At 34.8% G+C, this 16,788-nt stretch overlaps 1 protein-coding gene across 1 annotated transcript; it reads left to right on the plus strand.

Moving 5' to 3' along the window:
• The first annotated feature begins 12,927 nt into the window (after positions 1-12,927).
• On the plus strand, positions 12,928-14,223 carry LOC141638292 (protein FAR1-RELATED SEQUENCE 5-like). The gene has a single exon (XM_074447698.1). It carries the CDS (start codon positions 12,928-12,930, stop codon positions 14,221-14,223), a length of 1,296 nt encoding a protein of 431 aa, XP_074303799.1.
• The last annotated feature ends 2,565 nt before the right edge of the window (positions 14,224-16,788 follow it).

Genomic DNA, 16,788 nt, shown 5'->3' on the forward strand with positions numbered 1-16,788 from the left:
AGGTGTCTACAGGTCTATGAACAATTGACCGTCCCGTTTATGGATGAAGCACTTCACATCTCGGTGGAAGTTCTTAAAATCAGTTAAGGATGCACCAATGTTCTCGAACCCGTTTACGAGTTCCTTACACATGTTGTACGTCCTAGTTGCTCATATCCTCAACTGCAGTGGACAACAAATCCTGATCAGTGCTGATTAATAATCAAGGATTCCTCAACTATAACTCTTTCACCTTTTCATATAACTTCATGAAACATATGCATAACTCCATTGATTGATTGTGCAACTTCTTATTATTTATAACTCTCACATATGCGAATATGTATAACTCTAACAACTTTCTATATAACTCTAAGGCTGTTAAAAATTATTCTAAAATTTTAAATTCTAGAATTTTAACAAATATTTAGAAGTTTCACAATAAATTACTCGAGGTTTACATAACTCTATCATCTCGGTGTATAACTTTAGAAGTTTGCCATTCAATTAGTGGAGGTTTGATTAATAGTAAACTAACCCTTGAGTTGTACATTATCAAGTACTTGTGAAAATCTTCTATGTTCCGCGACATCTTTTGAAACTGACGATCCTCACTGGATACAAGCTCGTGATTATGCCCCATGTGGAATCGGTCAATTACTAATACTCCATTCTTCATAAATAGCCTGACATGTGCTTTACACCCTACCCTCTTGACTGTACATTTCCTCTATTTCGCAGTTCTTATTCCCCATTGCATTTCGTCTTCCCTAATCTTGGTCTCATTTTTTTTAATTACTGTCTCTCCTTTTGGGACATATGTGAACCCCTCTCTGTTGCAAACCAGCAACTTTGACTTGATTTCACCGTCGCGCCATTTTTTCGTCGAGTACTTTCAAACATCAAACCCGGACGCCAATGCATAAATTTTATAGAATGTCACTGCCTCGTCGATTTCAAAAAATTGTTGCCCTACACAAGGTGTAAACTCCGCTGCCAAATGCTTACAATACTCAGTTTCCGCTTCCTTACGACCATCTGAGCAGAATCAAACATCCATGAAATAATTAAGAAATACATAACTCCAAGCTACTTAGCATTTACTCTGTAACTCCAAGCATAGAATGTATAACTCTAGGCATATAATGCATAACTCTAGGCACAGACTGTATAACTGTAGGCATATAATGTATAACTCTGGGCACAAACTGTATAACTCTGGGCACAAGCTGTATAACTGTAGGCATATAATGTATTACTCTTACCATATAATGTATAACTCTAGTCACAGTCTGTATAACTCTAGTCATTCAATGTATAACTCTAGGCACAGACTGTATAACTCTAGTCACAGTCTGTATAACTCTAGTCATTCAATGTATAACTCTAGGCACAGACTGTATAACTATAGTCACGGTCTGTATAACTCTAGTCATACAATGTATAACTCTAGGCAGCTACTGTATAACTCTAGTCATACAATGTATAACTCTAGTCACAGACTGTATAAAAACGAGTTATACAAAAAATATAAAAAGTTATACAAGTTGTGTACAAGAGTTATACACTCTGTGAACTACAGTTATCCATATATGGGTAAGAGTTATACATTGTATGACTAGAGTTATACATTGTATAACTCTAGGCATACAATGTATAACTCTTAGCATATAATGTATAACTCTAGACACAGTCTGTATATGCTAAGAGTTATACATTATATGACTAGAGTTATACATTGTATGACTGTATTACTTTAGTTTCAGAATGTATAACTCTAGTCATACAATGTATAACTTTTACCCATATATGGATAACTGTACTTCACAGAGTGTATAACTCTTGTACACAATTTGTATAACTTTTTATATTTTTTGTATAACTGCAGTCATGTGTTGTATAACTCCTGTACAAAATTTGTATAACTCTAGTCATACAATGTATAACTCTAGGCATATAATGTATAACTCTTAGCATATAATGTATAACTATTAGCATATATTGTATAACTCTAGTCACAGACTGTATAACTCTAGGCATATAATGTACAACCCTCCACATCCTATAACTTCACTTAATGAATGTATAACTTCAGATATAACATGAATAACTATATCAAAATTGGTTGTTTAGTAATATTTTTTATGCAAAATTGAAGGTTAGAATTACTCTGTTACCAGAAGCTGCAGGAAATTGTCAAAGAGTTTTACAAAGAACCATTGGAGTTATAACACGATGAATATAAGAACTGCATGAGTACACTGTATTATTGAAGTTACACATATACGGGTCAGAGTTTTAGTTAAACCCACTGAAGTGATACATATACGGGTCAGACCTTTTAAATTTCCATCATTTTTTGCCATGAACAACAAGCTACCAAAATGAAAGAACAAATCTGATGAACATCATGAAAGTACAACACCATTAAGAATAATGAACACAAATGAAATAACTACAAGCTACAATAATGAACATCAATCCAAAATTACATATAGCACTTTATTCTTGAACATCAAGCTACAATAATAACCTAGACACAAATAAGAAAGCAAATAACTCACCATCGACGGCAACTTCAATCTGCATATGATCCATTTCACAAACACACGATTGTCATTTTCCGCTTCTTTCTCGATGAACAATGACAATTTATTTATCTTCAACAAAGCTAATGAATTTTAACGGATGAACAATGAAGTAGTTTATCTGATAACAATTTTTTTATCTGATGATCAATGAAGTAGTTTTACAGTTGGGATGAAATTTCTCTTATTGTTTTGATGATTTATATTGGATTTTACAGGATTTAGGATCCTTTGTATGGTGATTTTTATGGGTTTTGCTTGTTGAGAGGTTTTGAAAGGTGAATGAAGAGGGAAAGCATGCAAAATGATATATTTGTGTTTGTTTAATCCTTTTGTCCGTGTGATTTGTACTAGAGGAAGTACGCAAAACAGTGACAGTGGATCCTCTCTCATACAACAAGCATTTTCCTTTTTTTTTTTGCTCTAAAAAAGGCCACCTCTCTCCTTATCTCAACCATTCAATCCCTTCATCCAAGGGTTCTTATAAGGACTTAGGGCCTTATATGGTATAAAGGCCTTATAAAAACCCTTCTATATATATATATATATATATATATATATATATATATATATATATATATAGGGTCGGGATCCGGTGAGAACCTATGATATAATGAGAACCATGAGAACCTCTTATCATAAACCACTAGATTAGACACGATCCAATAATTGATATTGATCCCGTGTTTGTATATCATTAGCATCTTAAACAATTTCAAACGATCTATGTCATTAAAAACACACACTTTTCTCCTCTCTCTATCTCTCTCTATGTCTCTCTCTCCCCCCTTTTCCTCAATCACTGCGCGTCTTAGCTTCGCCATTGCCGACCACCGTAATTTTCCTCCTTCACCATCGTTAATCTTTAATGAAGGTAAGTTTAATGTTCAGATCTATTCATTTAATTGATGCCAAATTTCTTTAATTGATTTTTTTTAACCTAAAATTGATGCAATATTAAATTCTCTTGCTTGATATGCAGTAAACTAGGATTCATAGACAATAAATTCTGAAAATTAGGCCTTCTTCGATTTTTGTTTGTAGTTAATTGTTGTTTGTATTTATTAGTCCTAATTCTATCTTAATTTGATTTTGACCTAGGTTCTTATAGCAAGTTTGTTTAGTTTTCCTTAACATTATCAAGCTCCTAGGTTGCATATTTGAGTTGAAGAAACGCACAACCTCTTCTCTTTAATCACAGGGAATTTTATTTGTTATTTTTGCGTATGTAGTGGTTATTTTCGTGCATCTACTGAATATTTTTATGCACATAGGCTTATTTTTTTATACATAGTAATAAATTTGATTAAAAGTGTTCAAAATATACTTGCTTAACGGTACGCTTACTCATCTGATTTGAAGTGGCATGACTCTCCCGAAGACTTTTATTGTGCTTAACGAGTTGTTCTACCATTATTTGTGCTTTCTTTTGTGTCGCTCTCTGCATCGTTAAATTATAGACAAAAACAATGTCTTCTAGTAAACTAATGTATCAGAATCGAATGTGCCTAATAAATTTGAACTTCAAGCATCTTTACTGATTGGCAACCATTTTTTCATAGAATATCAATTGTACTTTGAAGTTTTAAGTTTCAGATCAATTCTTAGGTTTAATGATTTCATCAATAATTTTAAGGTAAGGTGAAACATGTACAGAATCGGGTGACTATCGAACACTATCCGTTGAATCAGAGGGAATACTAGTTTAAAGCTCCATATCTTCCGCACTAGCATAGACGAGGGGTAACTGAAAGTGAGATTTGGAAATATAAAGTACAGTTGTCCAAGTAGAGGTTGCTTATACCTTTTATTTATACTCATACATGTTTTACAACCAAAATTATAACTTCATTTCACACACATGTTTTACAACCATTTTTTTTTTACTACTCCACCAGGTTAAGTACGCTGGAACTGGGTCCGTCATTGAATATGCAAGTTTTGCACCCAAAGGTGAGCAATTGACTATCTAGACGTCCTTAGAAATATCTCCATTCAATACAACACATTGAAATGAAGTTAAATTGTTCAAAATAATGAATTCTCAGGTGGAGCACATTGTTGTGATTGGGCACAATGCTTGTGATGGAATCAAAGGGATCATGTCCTTCCCTGATGAGGGGCCAAACTCGACGTAACTTTACTATATCCATTACATTCATTTCATGTACTTTAGTTTATAGTTAGCCTCCTATAAGACGGTCTCAAATTAGATATTGTGAGACATATATGAAGGTGTATTAATGGGAAACTATTTGGTAAATGGAATGGTCACACAAGAAAAAAAAATACGAGACAACCTCGTTAAAAGTTTATTTTGAATCCTCTTACCCTTTTCTCGATGGAATCATTTGTATGTTTGGCTAGTGGTTTATAATATCGGCATGACGTCACTTCCGTTTTAACCTTATGAATATTTACGTTTTACTTATTTTGAAAGCCAATTAGCTCAAATGGTAGAGCATTGCGCGATGCACAAAGTATGGGTTCGACTCCCATATTGGCTATAAAATACCATTCTTTCTTTTACTTTTTTTTGTAGTCGGGAAAATTTTCTATTAGCCCTTATAAGATGTAACTAAGGTTTAAGAAGTCCTAAATGCAAATTTCCTACAAAAACTAACAGACTAGTATATGTAGCCTAATTACTTGAATGCAGTGACTCATGATTTCTATCTCTTGCTCTCCCGTGAAAAAGAGTTACAACTCATAAACTGAGTTTCACAAGAGAATGGTTATGCTTGTATGGGTCTTTGCTCTTTGAACTCCTTCTTGAGATGTTCTCTTGATTCCGTTTTTTTGCTAGTACAATATCTTCAAGAAATCCTCTGTGGGAATTATTCTGGAACAAGATTCCACTATATATTAAACTGATCATTAGCTTCTTTCTCTTTGTCCGTAAGTTGTAAATTTTTCCAAATGTTTTAATTAATTTCTTTAAGATTGAAAAACTGTGTGTAATTGGTAATTCTATTTTGAAGTGTAACATGTATGCTAATAGTTTAGATACATATGCTAGTCTTTGAAATGCTCTTCTTGAACTTCTGATCACTGCACAACTATTAAATTGGCCCATTGCCATTGTTCTTCGCTCGCTTGAGTCCGATCATGATCCGCCCGCCATTGCCCGAATATGATTATGGCCTCCTAACTAATTGTACCATCTTGCTTGCATCATCACATGTTCTTATCATTGCATTTGTGATTTATTAGGCTATATGGGACTCGAACCCATACCTTTGTGCAAAATTTACACACTACTCTACCATTGAGCTAATAGCCTTTAAAAGACGCTAAACCAATACGAGTATGAAATAACGAGCATATCATATGATCATGGCCTCCTAAATAAGCGACATAAGTATCTTTGAAATGTTTTTGACATATTAGCAAGATAAGTAATAGATAAACTAAAATGCCTTATAGTTACATAAAAAGAACGGTAAATATATTAAATCTCCTCCACAATCATTTCCCTTATTTCATGTACATAGAACTTTTTTTCATGCACATAGAACCTTATTTCATGCACATAGGACCGTATATCATGCACATATAATCTTATTTCAAGCCCATATAAAATTAACGTCCTTAATAAACAGTAATTAGTATCATAATATAACCAACTGATGCAACTGAAGAACTTTTTAATACACATAGAACCTTATTTCATGCACATAGAACCTTATTTTATACACATATAACCTTATTTCACGCCCATATAAAATTAGCGTCCTTAGCTAACAATAATTAGTATCATAATATAACCAACTGATGCATCTGAAGAACTTTTTAATGCACATAGAACCTTATTTCATACAGATAGAACCTTATTTAATACACATAGGACCTTAAGCATGTTCAAAACTACAATTTCATACATACTGGAATTTTTGCAAGCTAAAAAGTAAGAATTTTCATCAATCAGTAATAACAAAATTACACCATTCATACAAAAATCAATTCCACTAACTATTTTAAAAAAAAACCTATACTAACCCCAAAAATAAATACAAACTAAGGAAAAACACGTCGCTACAGCCTCGTTATCTAATCGACTTAGAACATATTCATAATCTAACTACAATCATGTCATAAGTTGCATTTGCACAACAACATCCATCCTTAGTCTGCAGATTCTATAGCAGCATTCAATAATAATATTCATATTATAGTCCACCTCATGTTGTATTCTCCCACACCAATCAAGCAAGCAAAATTCCAATGCGTTTAACAGCCACACACATAGGAATCACAATAAGTGAGTGTCTAGGATGTTTCTTCTAACTTCGAATACACTAGCTAGAGCTCCAGTTATACATGATGCTTCAGTCCCTTAACAATCTGATAGGAATAGGCTTGAGAACAAAACAAGCTCCCTCTAAAGATTAAATTAGTCCAACCACTTACTAATCAAGACATAAGACCAACAATTAAAATTTCATTATCAAACCCATGAGTACTGACTAATATTCTAAGGTAGACAATATATAATGGAGCTATTAAAACAATACAATATCATAATACCATTGTTCACCTATGAAAACACGATAATTTCATTCCTTCCAGAGCAAGTATCTGAAGCGAACAATGGACACACGTGCGTTCAGTAACCAACCTTCTCATTCTACAAAAAAAAAAAGAGCAAAAAAAGATAGATTAAATATGGTACCAAATTTTACACTATATTACTCATCCGTATATGCACCATTAATAGTGTATTGGCTCACCTTCTAAGAATATATATCACCTTGCTAATAAGATATACATCAAGAATAAAAATGGTAGCTCCAAGATAAATCAAAAGACTTATTACTTCTTTCCTACATATCACCCTATACTCTTTAAATAACAAACAAGTTTTTAAGCTAAATTTAGTCCTTAATGTATAAATGGAACATCCATGTAAACGCCCCTCACGCAGACACCTCTGACTTGCCTCAACCCACCCTTAACACCACATTCATTTCTACCCTTCAACCATCCTCATTCTACCCTCAAAATTCATGGAACAGCAGCTAAACCCACCACAAATAACCTCTAAATTGCAACTATAAGCAGCCCAAAACCCGTCTCAAATAGCCCTACTGCAACCCATATCAGACGTACAAACAAAGTAACAAACCAGTCCCTATTTTCGTCCCTTTTACCCTATTTACCCTCACAAACCAGTGGCCATTACAATTTCAGACAACCTTATTGTTTTTTCTTTGAACACCGCCATAAGACTCCTCAACCTTACTCTAAACCGGCCTTAAACCCCCTCAAAATTGTTTAATAACAAAATTAAAAAAAATCACCTACTACTAAATTCACATTATTCAGAAGTGACAGTCTAATATTAGTGATGAAGTCGGATAACAACCAAAATAACATAAGTGAACATAAACTACTCGGGAATCGCTCAAACTAATAAAATTCACTAATCACCAATTCCTAATTTTTACTATTCGAGTAATGATATCGAACTTGAAATTAAGAGAAATGAGAAAATATGTCAACATTGACAATTACTAAACCCTAAATTTTAATGAAAAAAGACATGGATTCGAAGCATAAAAATCATTAAAATTGAAGAACTAGAAAAAAAATAGGGGAAATTGAGAAATTACCTAAATTTTAAAGAATAAAGCAAGAGAAACGAGATGAAATCAAAGCAAACAAAGGAAGGAAGAAGATTGGATTGCGGTCGATCGTCTTTGATGAATGCGGAAGTGATGAAGAAATACGTAGATGGAGATTGAGATAGAAGAGAGAGAAAGAAAGTGGAGTGAGAAAGGAGATTTTGTAAAATGACAGGAAATGGAGGGTTTGGGGGTACGTTTCATTTTTGTATAATTTTCCATTTGTTTAGTGACTTCATCTCAGCCCTTTATTTTCATGAGATCTAAGGGTTGTGAGAGGTTCTCACAGTTCTCATTATCTTAGCGGTTCTCATAGGATCCCGAATCTATATATATATATATATATATATATATATATATATATATATATATATATATATATATATATATATATATATATATATATATATATATATATATGGGCGGGTTCAGGTACGAACTACCTTAACGTACGAACCGTACGAACTAGCTTCAAACCAGCTTTTTTTTTTTTTTTTTTTTTTTTTTTTTTTTTTTTTCGGATACACTTTATTTTTTTACCAAATATACCTCTTATTCGGATACATTTTATAACATATGTAGATACACTTTTTTAAACTCTAATTTTTTTTGGGAGTTTTAAGACTAACTTTTGAGATACATTTTTTATACTATTTGCAGATACACATGTTACTATTGTTAGATACACATGTCAATACTCTCAAATACGCATATCAGTACTGCCAGATACGCATATCAATAATCTCAGATAGGCATATCCGTGCCAGATACACATGTCAATACTTTCAGATACACATATTGTATGTGTATCCAGTAGTATTCATATACGTATCTAGTAGTATTCATACACGTATCCACCTCCAAACACAACTTCCCACCACCAACCACCACCATCACTACCACACCACCGCCACCACTACCACCCCACTGCCACCACCACCACCACCGTAGAACACCACCTTACAACCCGCAACAACGAAGAATGGAATGAAAAGAGTGCGAGTGAGTACCATACACCACCAACACGTCAATAACCTCGCCGGTCACCCAATCAATGCTGCACATCACACACCACCGGATCCACCAAGTTATCTCGGCAAAACGAAGCCATTTTTCTTATTTTATTTAGATCTGAAAAATTGAGGTGAAAAAGATGGGTACAGTACCGACAATGGTCAAGGGTCGACTTTCAGTCTTCCACCATCACCATCCGTCACGACAGCTATTGATATACACGCCGGAAACATCACTGGCAAGCAGAAAACACTAGAGCCGACCACCTTCATCAATCTCACCGGTGTGGCCTCGTCGTTGCTCACATTTACCTACCTTGCGTGTTGACAGGTTCGCAAATCGTAGATCTACAAATGTAGAACTAAATTTTCAAAAAGCGACTTCACCAGCGAGCTTGTCAGAAAATTTGAGTCGAAAATGTCCAAAAATGCACGGTGGTTATCTAACTAAAACTAGACAACGCAACCAAACCAACGTCAGCGACAACTCGGCCACCCTATAGGACTCCGGCGACGGCGGTGACTACTACAGAGAACAAATTTCGTTAAATCATAGATCTGATTTCTAAAAAAAACGAAATTGAGTTATTTAAATCATATCTATTTTTTAAAAAACAAATTGAGCGATTTAAATCTACGAAAAACAAGAAATTTTTTTTAAAAACTAATCACACTGAACACATTTTTGGAAGATTTCGACTCAAATTGAGTTCCTAATGACTGAAAATGTGTAAAGCGGGACCGTTGACGTTAAATGAGGTCGTCGATTTTTCCGGCGAAAAGGTGTTGAACCTCCGGCAATGAGATCCACGTGTTTGGGTGGTGGATGGAGTACTACTTTGGTAATTGAGTTATGCGAATGGTCAAAGGGAATATTGTGGTATAGAGAGCTTTATTGGTGATTTTACCAAATATAAATAAGTTGTCGATCTTTCGTTTTTAATATGGTAGTTGGCTAGTGGAGGAAGACTAGGTGGAAAGGATGGAGATAATGGTTTTAATTGAATGTCAGGGGGTTGGGTTTGTGTGAGGGAGAAAGGAATTGATTTTGGCCGTTGATTATACAATATCTAGTGGTGCTTATTGAGTTCGTACAGTTCGCACCGTAAAATGGTTCGTAGGATCCCGATATATATATATATATATATATATATATATATATATATATATATATATATATATATATATATATATAGGCGGGATCTCGTGAGTTGGGGTCTTATGGTGAGTTGTGAGTTGGGGAAATCAAATTTGAGATTAAAAGAAATCAAGGGCTGAGATTAAATGATAAATTAGAAAAAAAAAAAAAAAAAGGAAAAATCGGAAAATACAAAAGCGCTGAAACATGAAAATGTAAACCTCATTCTAACGATATTCTCTCTCTCTCTACATCTCTCTACAAATCAAAAACAGAGAAAACTCAAATATCAGAACGCCGGCTATAGAAAACTCATTAAAAACCTAATAAGATTACACAGATTCGTTGATTTTTAGCTGCAATCGAATTACAGGTAATCTAAATTCGTTGATTTTTACTGTATTTAATCGTATTTTCGAAATTAATATACAATTCGTGAAATTCGTTGATTTTAATTGAATTGAATACTTGATTTTACTGTTTTCAGGTGTAAAAAGATGGACAAAGAGATTAATAACAATGTTAGCGAAGAAATCAACTCGACAGTAAATATGGAAACAGGTAATACTACTATTGATTCTTATCTTTTTATCCGCCGTTGTTTATAAATCAATTATTGATTTCTATGTGTTTCGCAGCTATTATTCTGATATTATTGTACTGTCACGCTTGTATTAGAGTAGAAAAAGAGAACTGTTATTCTGATATTAATGTACTATTATTAGCCTGAGTGTTTATAAATCAATTATTGATTTCTATGTGTTTCTCTAGCTGTTATTCTGATATTATTGTACTGTCTGGCTTGTATTAGAAGAGAAAAAGAGAACTGTTATTCTGATATTAATGTACTATTATTAGCCTGAGTGTTTATAAATCAATTATTGATTTCTATGTGTTTCTGAGCTGTTATTCTGATATTATTGTACTGTCTGGCTTGTATTAGAGTAGAAAAAGAGAACTCGTTATTTCGATATTAATGTACTATTATTGTAATCTGTACAAAGTAACATGATTATATTATTCGATTTATTATTGTGATATTATTGTAATATTATTGTGCTATTATTGTGCAATAGCATGAAAATATATGCCTTGCAAAAGAGTAACATAATAAATACAAAGATTATCTCGTATGTAATAAAGTAGAAATCTTGTTACTACGATATTCTTCGTACTATTATTGTAAAAAGTAGAGAAACATGTTGAGATTATTGTACTGTTATTCTGATATTATGCTACTATTGTTGTGATATTATTGTGCTCTAGCGTGAAAATATACGGCTGATAAGAGAGTAGCATACGATAAACACATTTAGTGTTATTGTGATGTTATTGATTGTCGTGCATTTGCTTCGCACTTTGTTATCATACTATTATTGTCACATTATCGCAATGTTGATCTCTTCCCATGCTCTTTTGTTATTGTGAGGTTATTGTGATTTTGTTGTCCACCGATCGTACTCATTATATTAATTTCTTCGTCAGATCTTTCTATTGTGTCTATTGTTGAAGACAATGCAGTCTTAACTGTTGGGGAATCTTCTAATAACAATATATACACCAGCCCAACCTGTTGATTTAAGAAGAAAACGATGAGTTTGTTCCAACTCTTCATTACAGCAGACACCCTGGGGGACCGAAAGCGTGGGTAAGGACTGTTGAGAGTGATTTTACGCCTAAACGTGGCATGTTCTTTCTTACCTTGAACGATGCAAAGACAGTTTCTGACATATATGCACTAGCTTGCGGATTTGATGTGAGAAAGTACACAAATGCAAAGTATAAGGGGGCGCGTCGTCAAATCACCTGGGTCCAGTAATGCAGGGGGTATAGGGATATGAAAAGAAAGCTGCGACTTGAAGCAACAAATCACGAAGTCGGGAAATTTGAGTACAAAGAGAGAACAAAGAGCGACTTAATTAGACAGCCAAAGAAGCATGCTCGACAAGGTGTGGCTGCAAGGCAAACATGAGGTTGAGAACTGTGACAAAACAAAACAGATTGACAGACCGGGTGGGTTTATTGTGGATGTCTTTGTAGACGTTCACAATCACTCTCTTTACTCTGTCAAAAACAGGGAGTTCCAGAAGCTCTCAAGGGACGTCCATGACTATATTAAGAGGACCATAATTGATCATACTAAGCTCAACATAGGTCCAACATTGAGCTTCAGAATTCTCAAGGAATACTCAAATGGTTATCAGAATATCGGTGCCACTTTGCTAGACTTCAAAAACTTCAAACGAAATATCAAGTGTTACATTAGGGATAAGGATGCTAGTATGTTCATTGGGCATTTCAAAATGCTGGCTGAAACAAAGGAGTTCTATTTTGCTTATGATCAGGATGAGAACAAATGCTTGACGAAGGTTATTTGGGCTGATAAGGAAGGGATAAACAACTACAAGTTATATGGAGACACGATCTCGTTTGACCCTACTTATGGGAGAAACAAATATTTCATGGTGTTTACTCCCTTCACCGGAGTAGACCACAACAAGAAGACGGTCACTTTGCGGAAGTTGGGTTACTTGACTTGAGAGTCGCATTCATTTGAGTGGATTTTTAAAAAATTCCTCGAAGCAATGGGGCAAAGAAGAACCTCAATGTGTAATTACTGGACCGATGCCCACGGAATTAAGAAAGCTTGCCCAAATGTCTTCAACCATTCTGTCCACAAGTACTGCATGTGGCATATCATGCAGAAAATGCCTGAGAAAGTGGGAAGGGCAATCTGCAATGATACAGACTTTATGACCGACATAAATGTCGTTGTGTGGGATGTCGACCTCGAGCCACACGAATTTGAACAGAACTGGAAAACTGTTATTGAAGCCCATGGTATGGAAAGCAACCGGTGGTTGAAGTATGTCTTTGCAATCAGACAAAAGTGGATACCGGCATACTTTCGGGATCTCCCTCTAGGTTGTTTGTTGCGAACAACCCAGAGATCCGAAAGTTCAAACAGCTATTTCAAGTGGTTTGAAAGCCATTTTGGAACCCTCGTCGAGTTCTGGATGAGGTACAATTCCGCAATAGAGCAGCAAAGGCATACACAAAGGAGGTTGGACACTGCCAATGAGCATAGTATGCTCGAGAAAGTAGGGCCGATGAAGGTAGAGATGCATGCCTCACTTGTCTACACCCATCCAATCTTTGCCGACTTTCAACACGAAGTCAAACATGCCATATGCAGCATGGGGGTCGGGGATTTGACAAGAGAAGGGACAGTGGAGTACCATGACGCGTTCGTGATGGGTGAAGCACGAGACTTCCGAGTGGAATTTAACACCAAAACGAACGAGAGCAAATGTGCATGTAAGTGCGTTTTGAGAGGCATGGCATTGTACGTCGGCATATCGTGGGTGTGGAATGGTAGGCAGGTCCACAGGATACCTGAGACTTATGTCCTTGCTCGATGGACAAAGAAATCCTACAGGCCAGTTGTCCGAGATGAAGATGGAAAGGTGATAGAAGACATTGACGAAGCTGACATCAAGAAAGCTGAGATGTCAAACGTTTGGTCTGAAATTTATGCAACTGTCGGGGTGATGGACAGTTATGCTACGGTTAAACACATGAAGCAACTGCAGAAAATCCTGACACAGTTCAGGGAGAACATCACAGGACCACGTGAACCGAAGACCAAAAACCAGGAAATCGAGGCTCTTCTCGGCATCACAGCTTCAAATGATATTGACCTTCGACCGCCAAACAAGGCCAAGAATAAGGGCAGTGGCAAAAGATTAAGGTCCTCCAAAGAAAAGGCCAAGACCAAGCAACAAAAGAGGAAGCGAAGATGCGTAAAGCGCAAGAAGTGGGTGAACCACAACAAAGAGAACTTGTACTCTTCCATTTCTTTGAAAGTCCCCCTTCGATGACGATGATGAAGAAGAATCGAAAGCGAAGAGGTATGAATCGGACTAATACTCTCCTATTATTCTAATGTTATCCTATTATTCTCTTGTTATTCCCCTATTATTCTGTGTTACTCGCTATCTTCTCGTTGTGTTATTCTCCGCTATTCTCGCTATTAATGTGTTGTTATTTTTGAATAGAAAACGGATATTCTTTGTGGAAATGGATAGTGTCTGCAATAACAGCAGAGTAGCCGCTAAATTTAGTCTCTTTTGCTATTCTGCTATTAATGTGTTGTTATTCTCCGCTATTAATGTTATTCCTTTGCTATTCTCGCTATTAATATAGCTTCTAAATACTAAGCAAAAATTGCAAAGAATATAAATCGATGCATGAACTAACAAAAATTGCGGGAATATGTTATCCTTTTACTCTCTTTGTTATTCCTCTATTATTCTGTGTTACTCGCTATTCTCACTGCTGTTGTGTTATTCTACTTTGCTATTCCGCTATTAATGTGTTGTTATTTTTGAATAGAAAATGGATATTCTTTGTGGAAATGGATAGTGTTCGCAATAACAGCAGAGTGTTTTGCTAAATTTAGATTACTACTATTCTCGCTATTAATGTGTTGTTATTCTCTTTGCTATTAATGTTATTCTACTGCTATTCTGCTATTAATGTAGCTGCTAAATACTAAGCAAAAATTGCAGGAATATGAATCAGATGCATGAACTAACAAAGACCAAAGAGACACAAAAGACAGCGGCTACCATGAAGACCTCGCCTAAAAATGTCAAAGACTTTTACTATTTGTCATTGTTTGAATTACATTTTAACCTAAAATGTATCTTCTAGATAATAAAGTAAGACCTACATTATATGAGAATTAATACCAGTTACTTTAATTTTTTTTGTTAATATTATCTGACTGTTTTTTCACAAACCACCCACAAAAATAAAACTGCAAATTACACACTGCAATAATAGTTGAATAATAACAGGTTACTAATATTTATAAAAAGCAGTTCCACTTTTCAGTTTTTATTAAAAACAGTTACCTAACCTAATCTAATATAATTACAGGAAAACTGTTTGTATTCCCCAACCCCTATAAAAACTGCTATTGCGTGGTTTTTTTTTTAAAAAAACACACACACACTGAATAAGTAAAGAAAAACTGTTTGTATTCAAGAAAAAACTCTGCATCTCCTCTGCAAAAGGTAATTTCTTATCTTTTTTTTTTCTGTTGGTAGACAGGTAATTTCTTATCTTTCCATACTTTATTACAGAAAAACTGTTTCTATTCCCCAAACCCCTATAAATTACTGCTACTTCGAGTAAAAAACAAACACACCCACAGAAAAAGTCCATTCCAAAAAAAACTTTATCTCCTCTGCAAAAAGGTAATTTCTTATCTTTCTATTCTTTATTTTTCTGTCATGTTTATTTTTCTTATCTGTCAACACTATACTCTATGCTGCAGAAAAGGTAATTCTCTTTCTTCTGCTTTGGTTTGCTTTTAATTTGGTTGAAATATTTTAAACTTCTTTTTATAATGCAAAAAGTTTCATACTTCCAATGCTGCAGGATGAGTGACGTAACTGACAATAGCCGAAGGTCCCCAACAAGGGAGGAAATCGATGAAGCCAAACGGACCATAGAGTCCCTCACGATAGAGTTGATCGACACAAGGACAAATTTAGAGGCAGCAGAAAACCGTGAAGAGGCCTTAATAAGAAAGGTCGACAGTGTTAAGGCACAGTTGAAGGTTGCTGAACTTCAAAATGAACGTATGCGTAGACAGTTGAAGGAAAAGAAAAATAGGAACTACACGGAAGCCGACATGGACAATCGGTTCATTCTTTGGTGTGAATGCTCTGAGGAAGTATTACACTGAAGCCGATATTTCAATCTCTGGCAATTGGACACCAGTACTGAAAGCCATGGAACTTATGGAAGCATACAAAAACCCTTTTGAGGATGAGTCGGTGGAAGTTGAGAGCACTTTCCAAGGACCGGCGTGCAGGCGTCAGAGAATAGAATAAAGATATAAAAATCTAACGATGATGGGCCAGGGCTGCTGCTTTAAAATATGTTTAAAATATTTATTGCTTTAAAAATAATGGCTTTAACATTTTAGAACGTTAATGTTTATTATGTAAGTACTATCTTTAAGTGTTATCTACTACTATTTTTAAGTAATGTTGGAATAACAGAAGTCTTTGCCAGAATAATAGTGCAATAACAGCATAATAACTGCTAATTATGCAGAATAATACTGCAATAACAACAGAATAATGGTAGAATAACAGTGGAATAAAAGCAGTCTAAACCACTGCTTTTACACTTGACTAAATTTACACTTGCATAAAAATGAATAGTTTTAACAAAATAATGCTGGACTAACAGTGGAATAACAGCAGAATAAACTAGTCCTTTTGTGGAATACTACTGCAATAACAGCAGAATAAACTGCTTGTTATGCGGAATAATAGTGCAATAACAAAGAATAACGGTGCAATAACAATAGAATCACAGTTGAGAAAAAAACCATTGACAAGTTGAATAGAAAATGCATATTCTTC

The sequence above is a fragment of the Silene latifolia genome, unplaced genomic scaffold (assembly GCF_048544455.1).
Source record: "Silene latifolia isolate original U9 population unplaced genomic scaffold, ASM4854445v1 scaffold_20.1, whole genome shotgun sequence".
NCBI lineage: Eukaryota > Viridiplantae > Streptophyta > Magnoliopsida > Caryophyllales > Caryophyllaceae > Silene > Silene latifolia.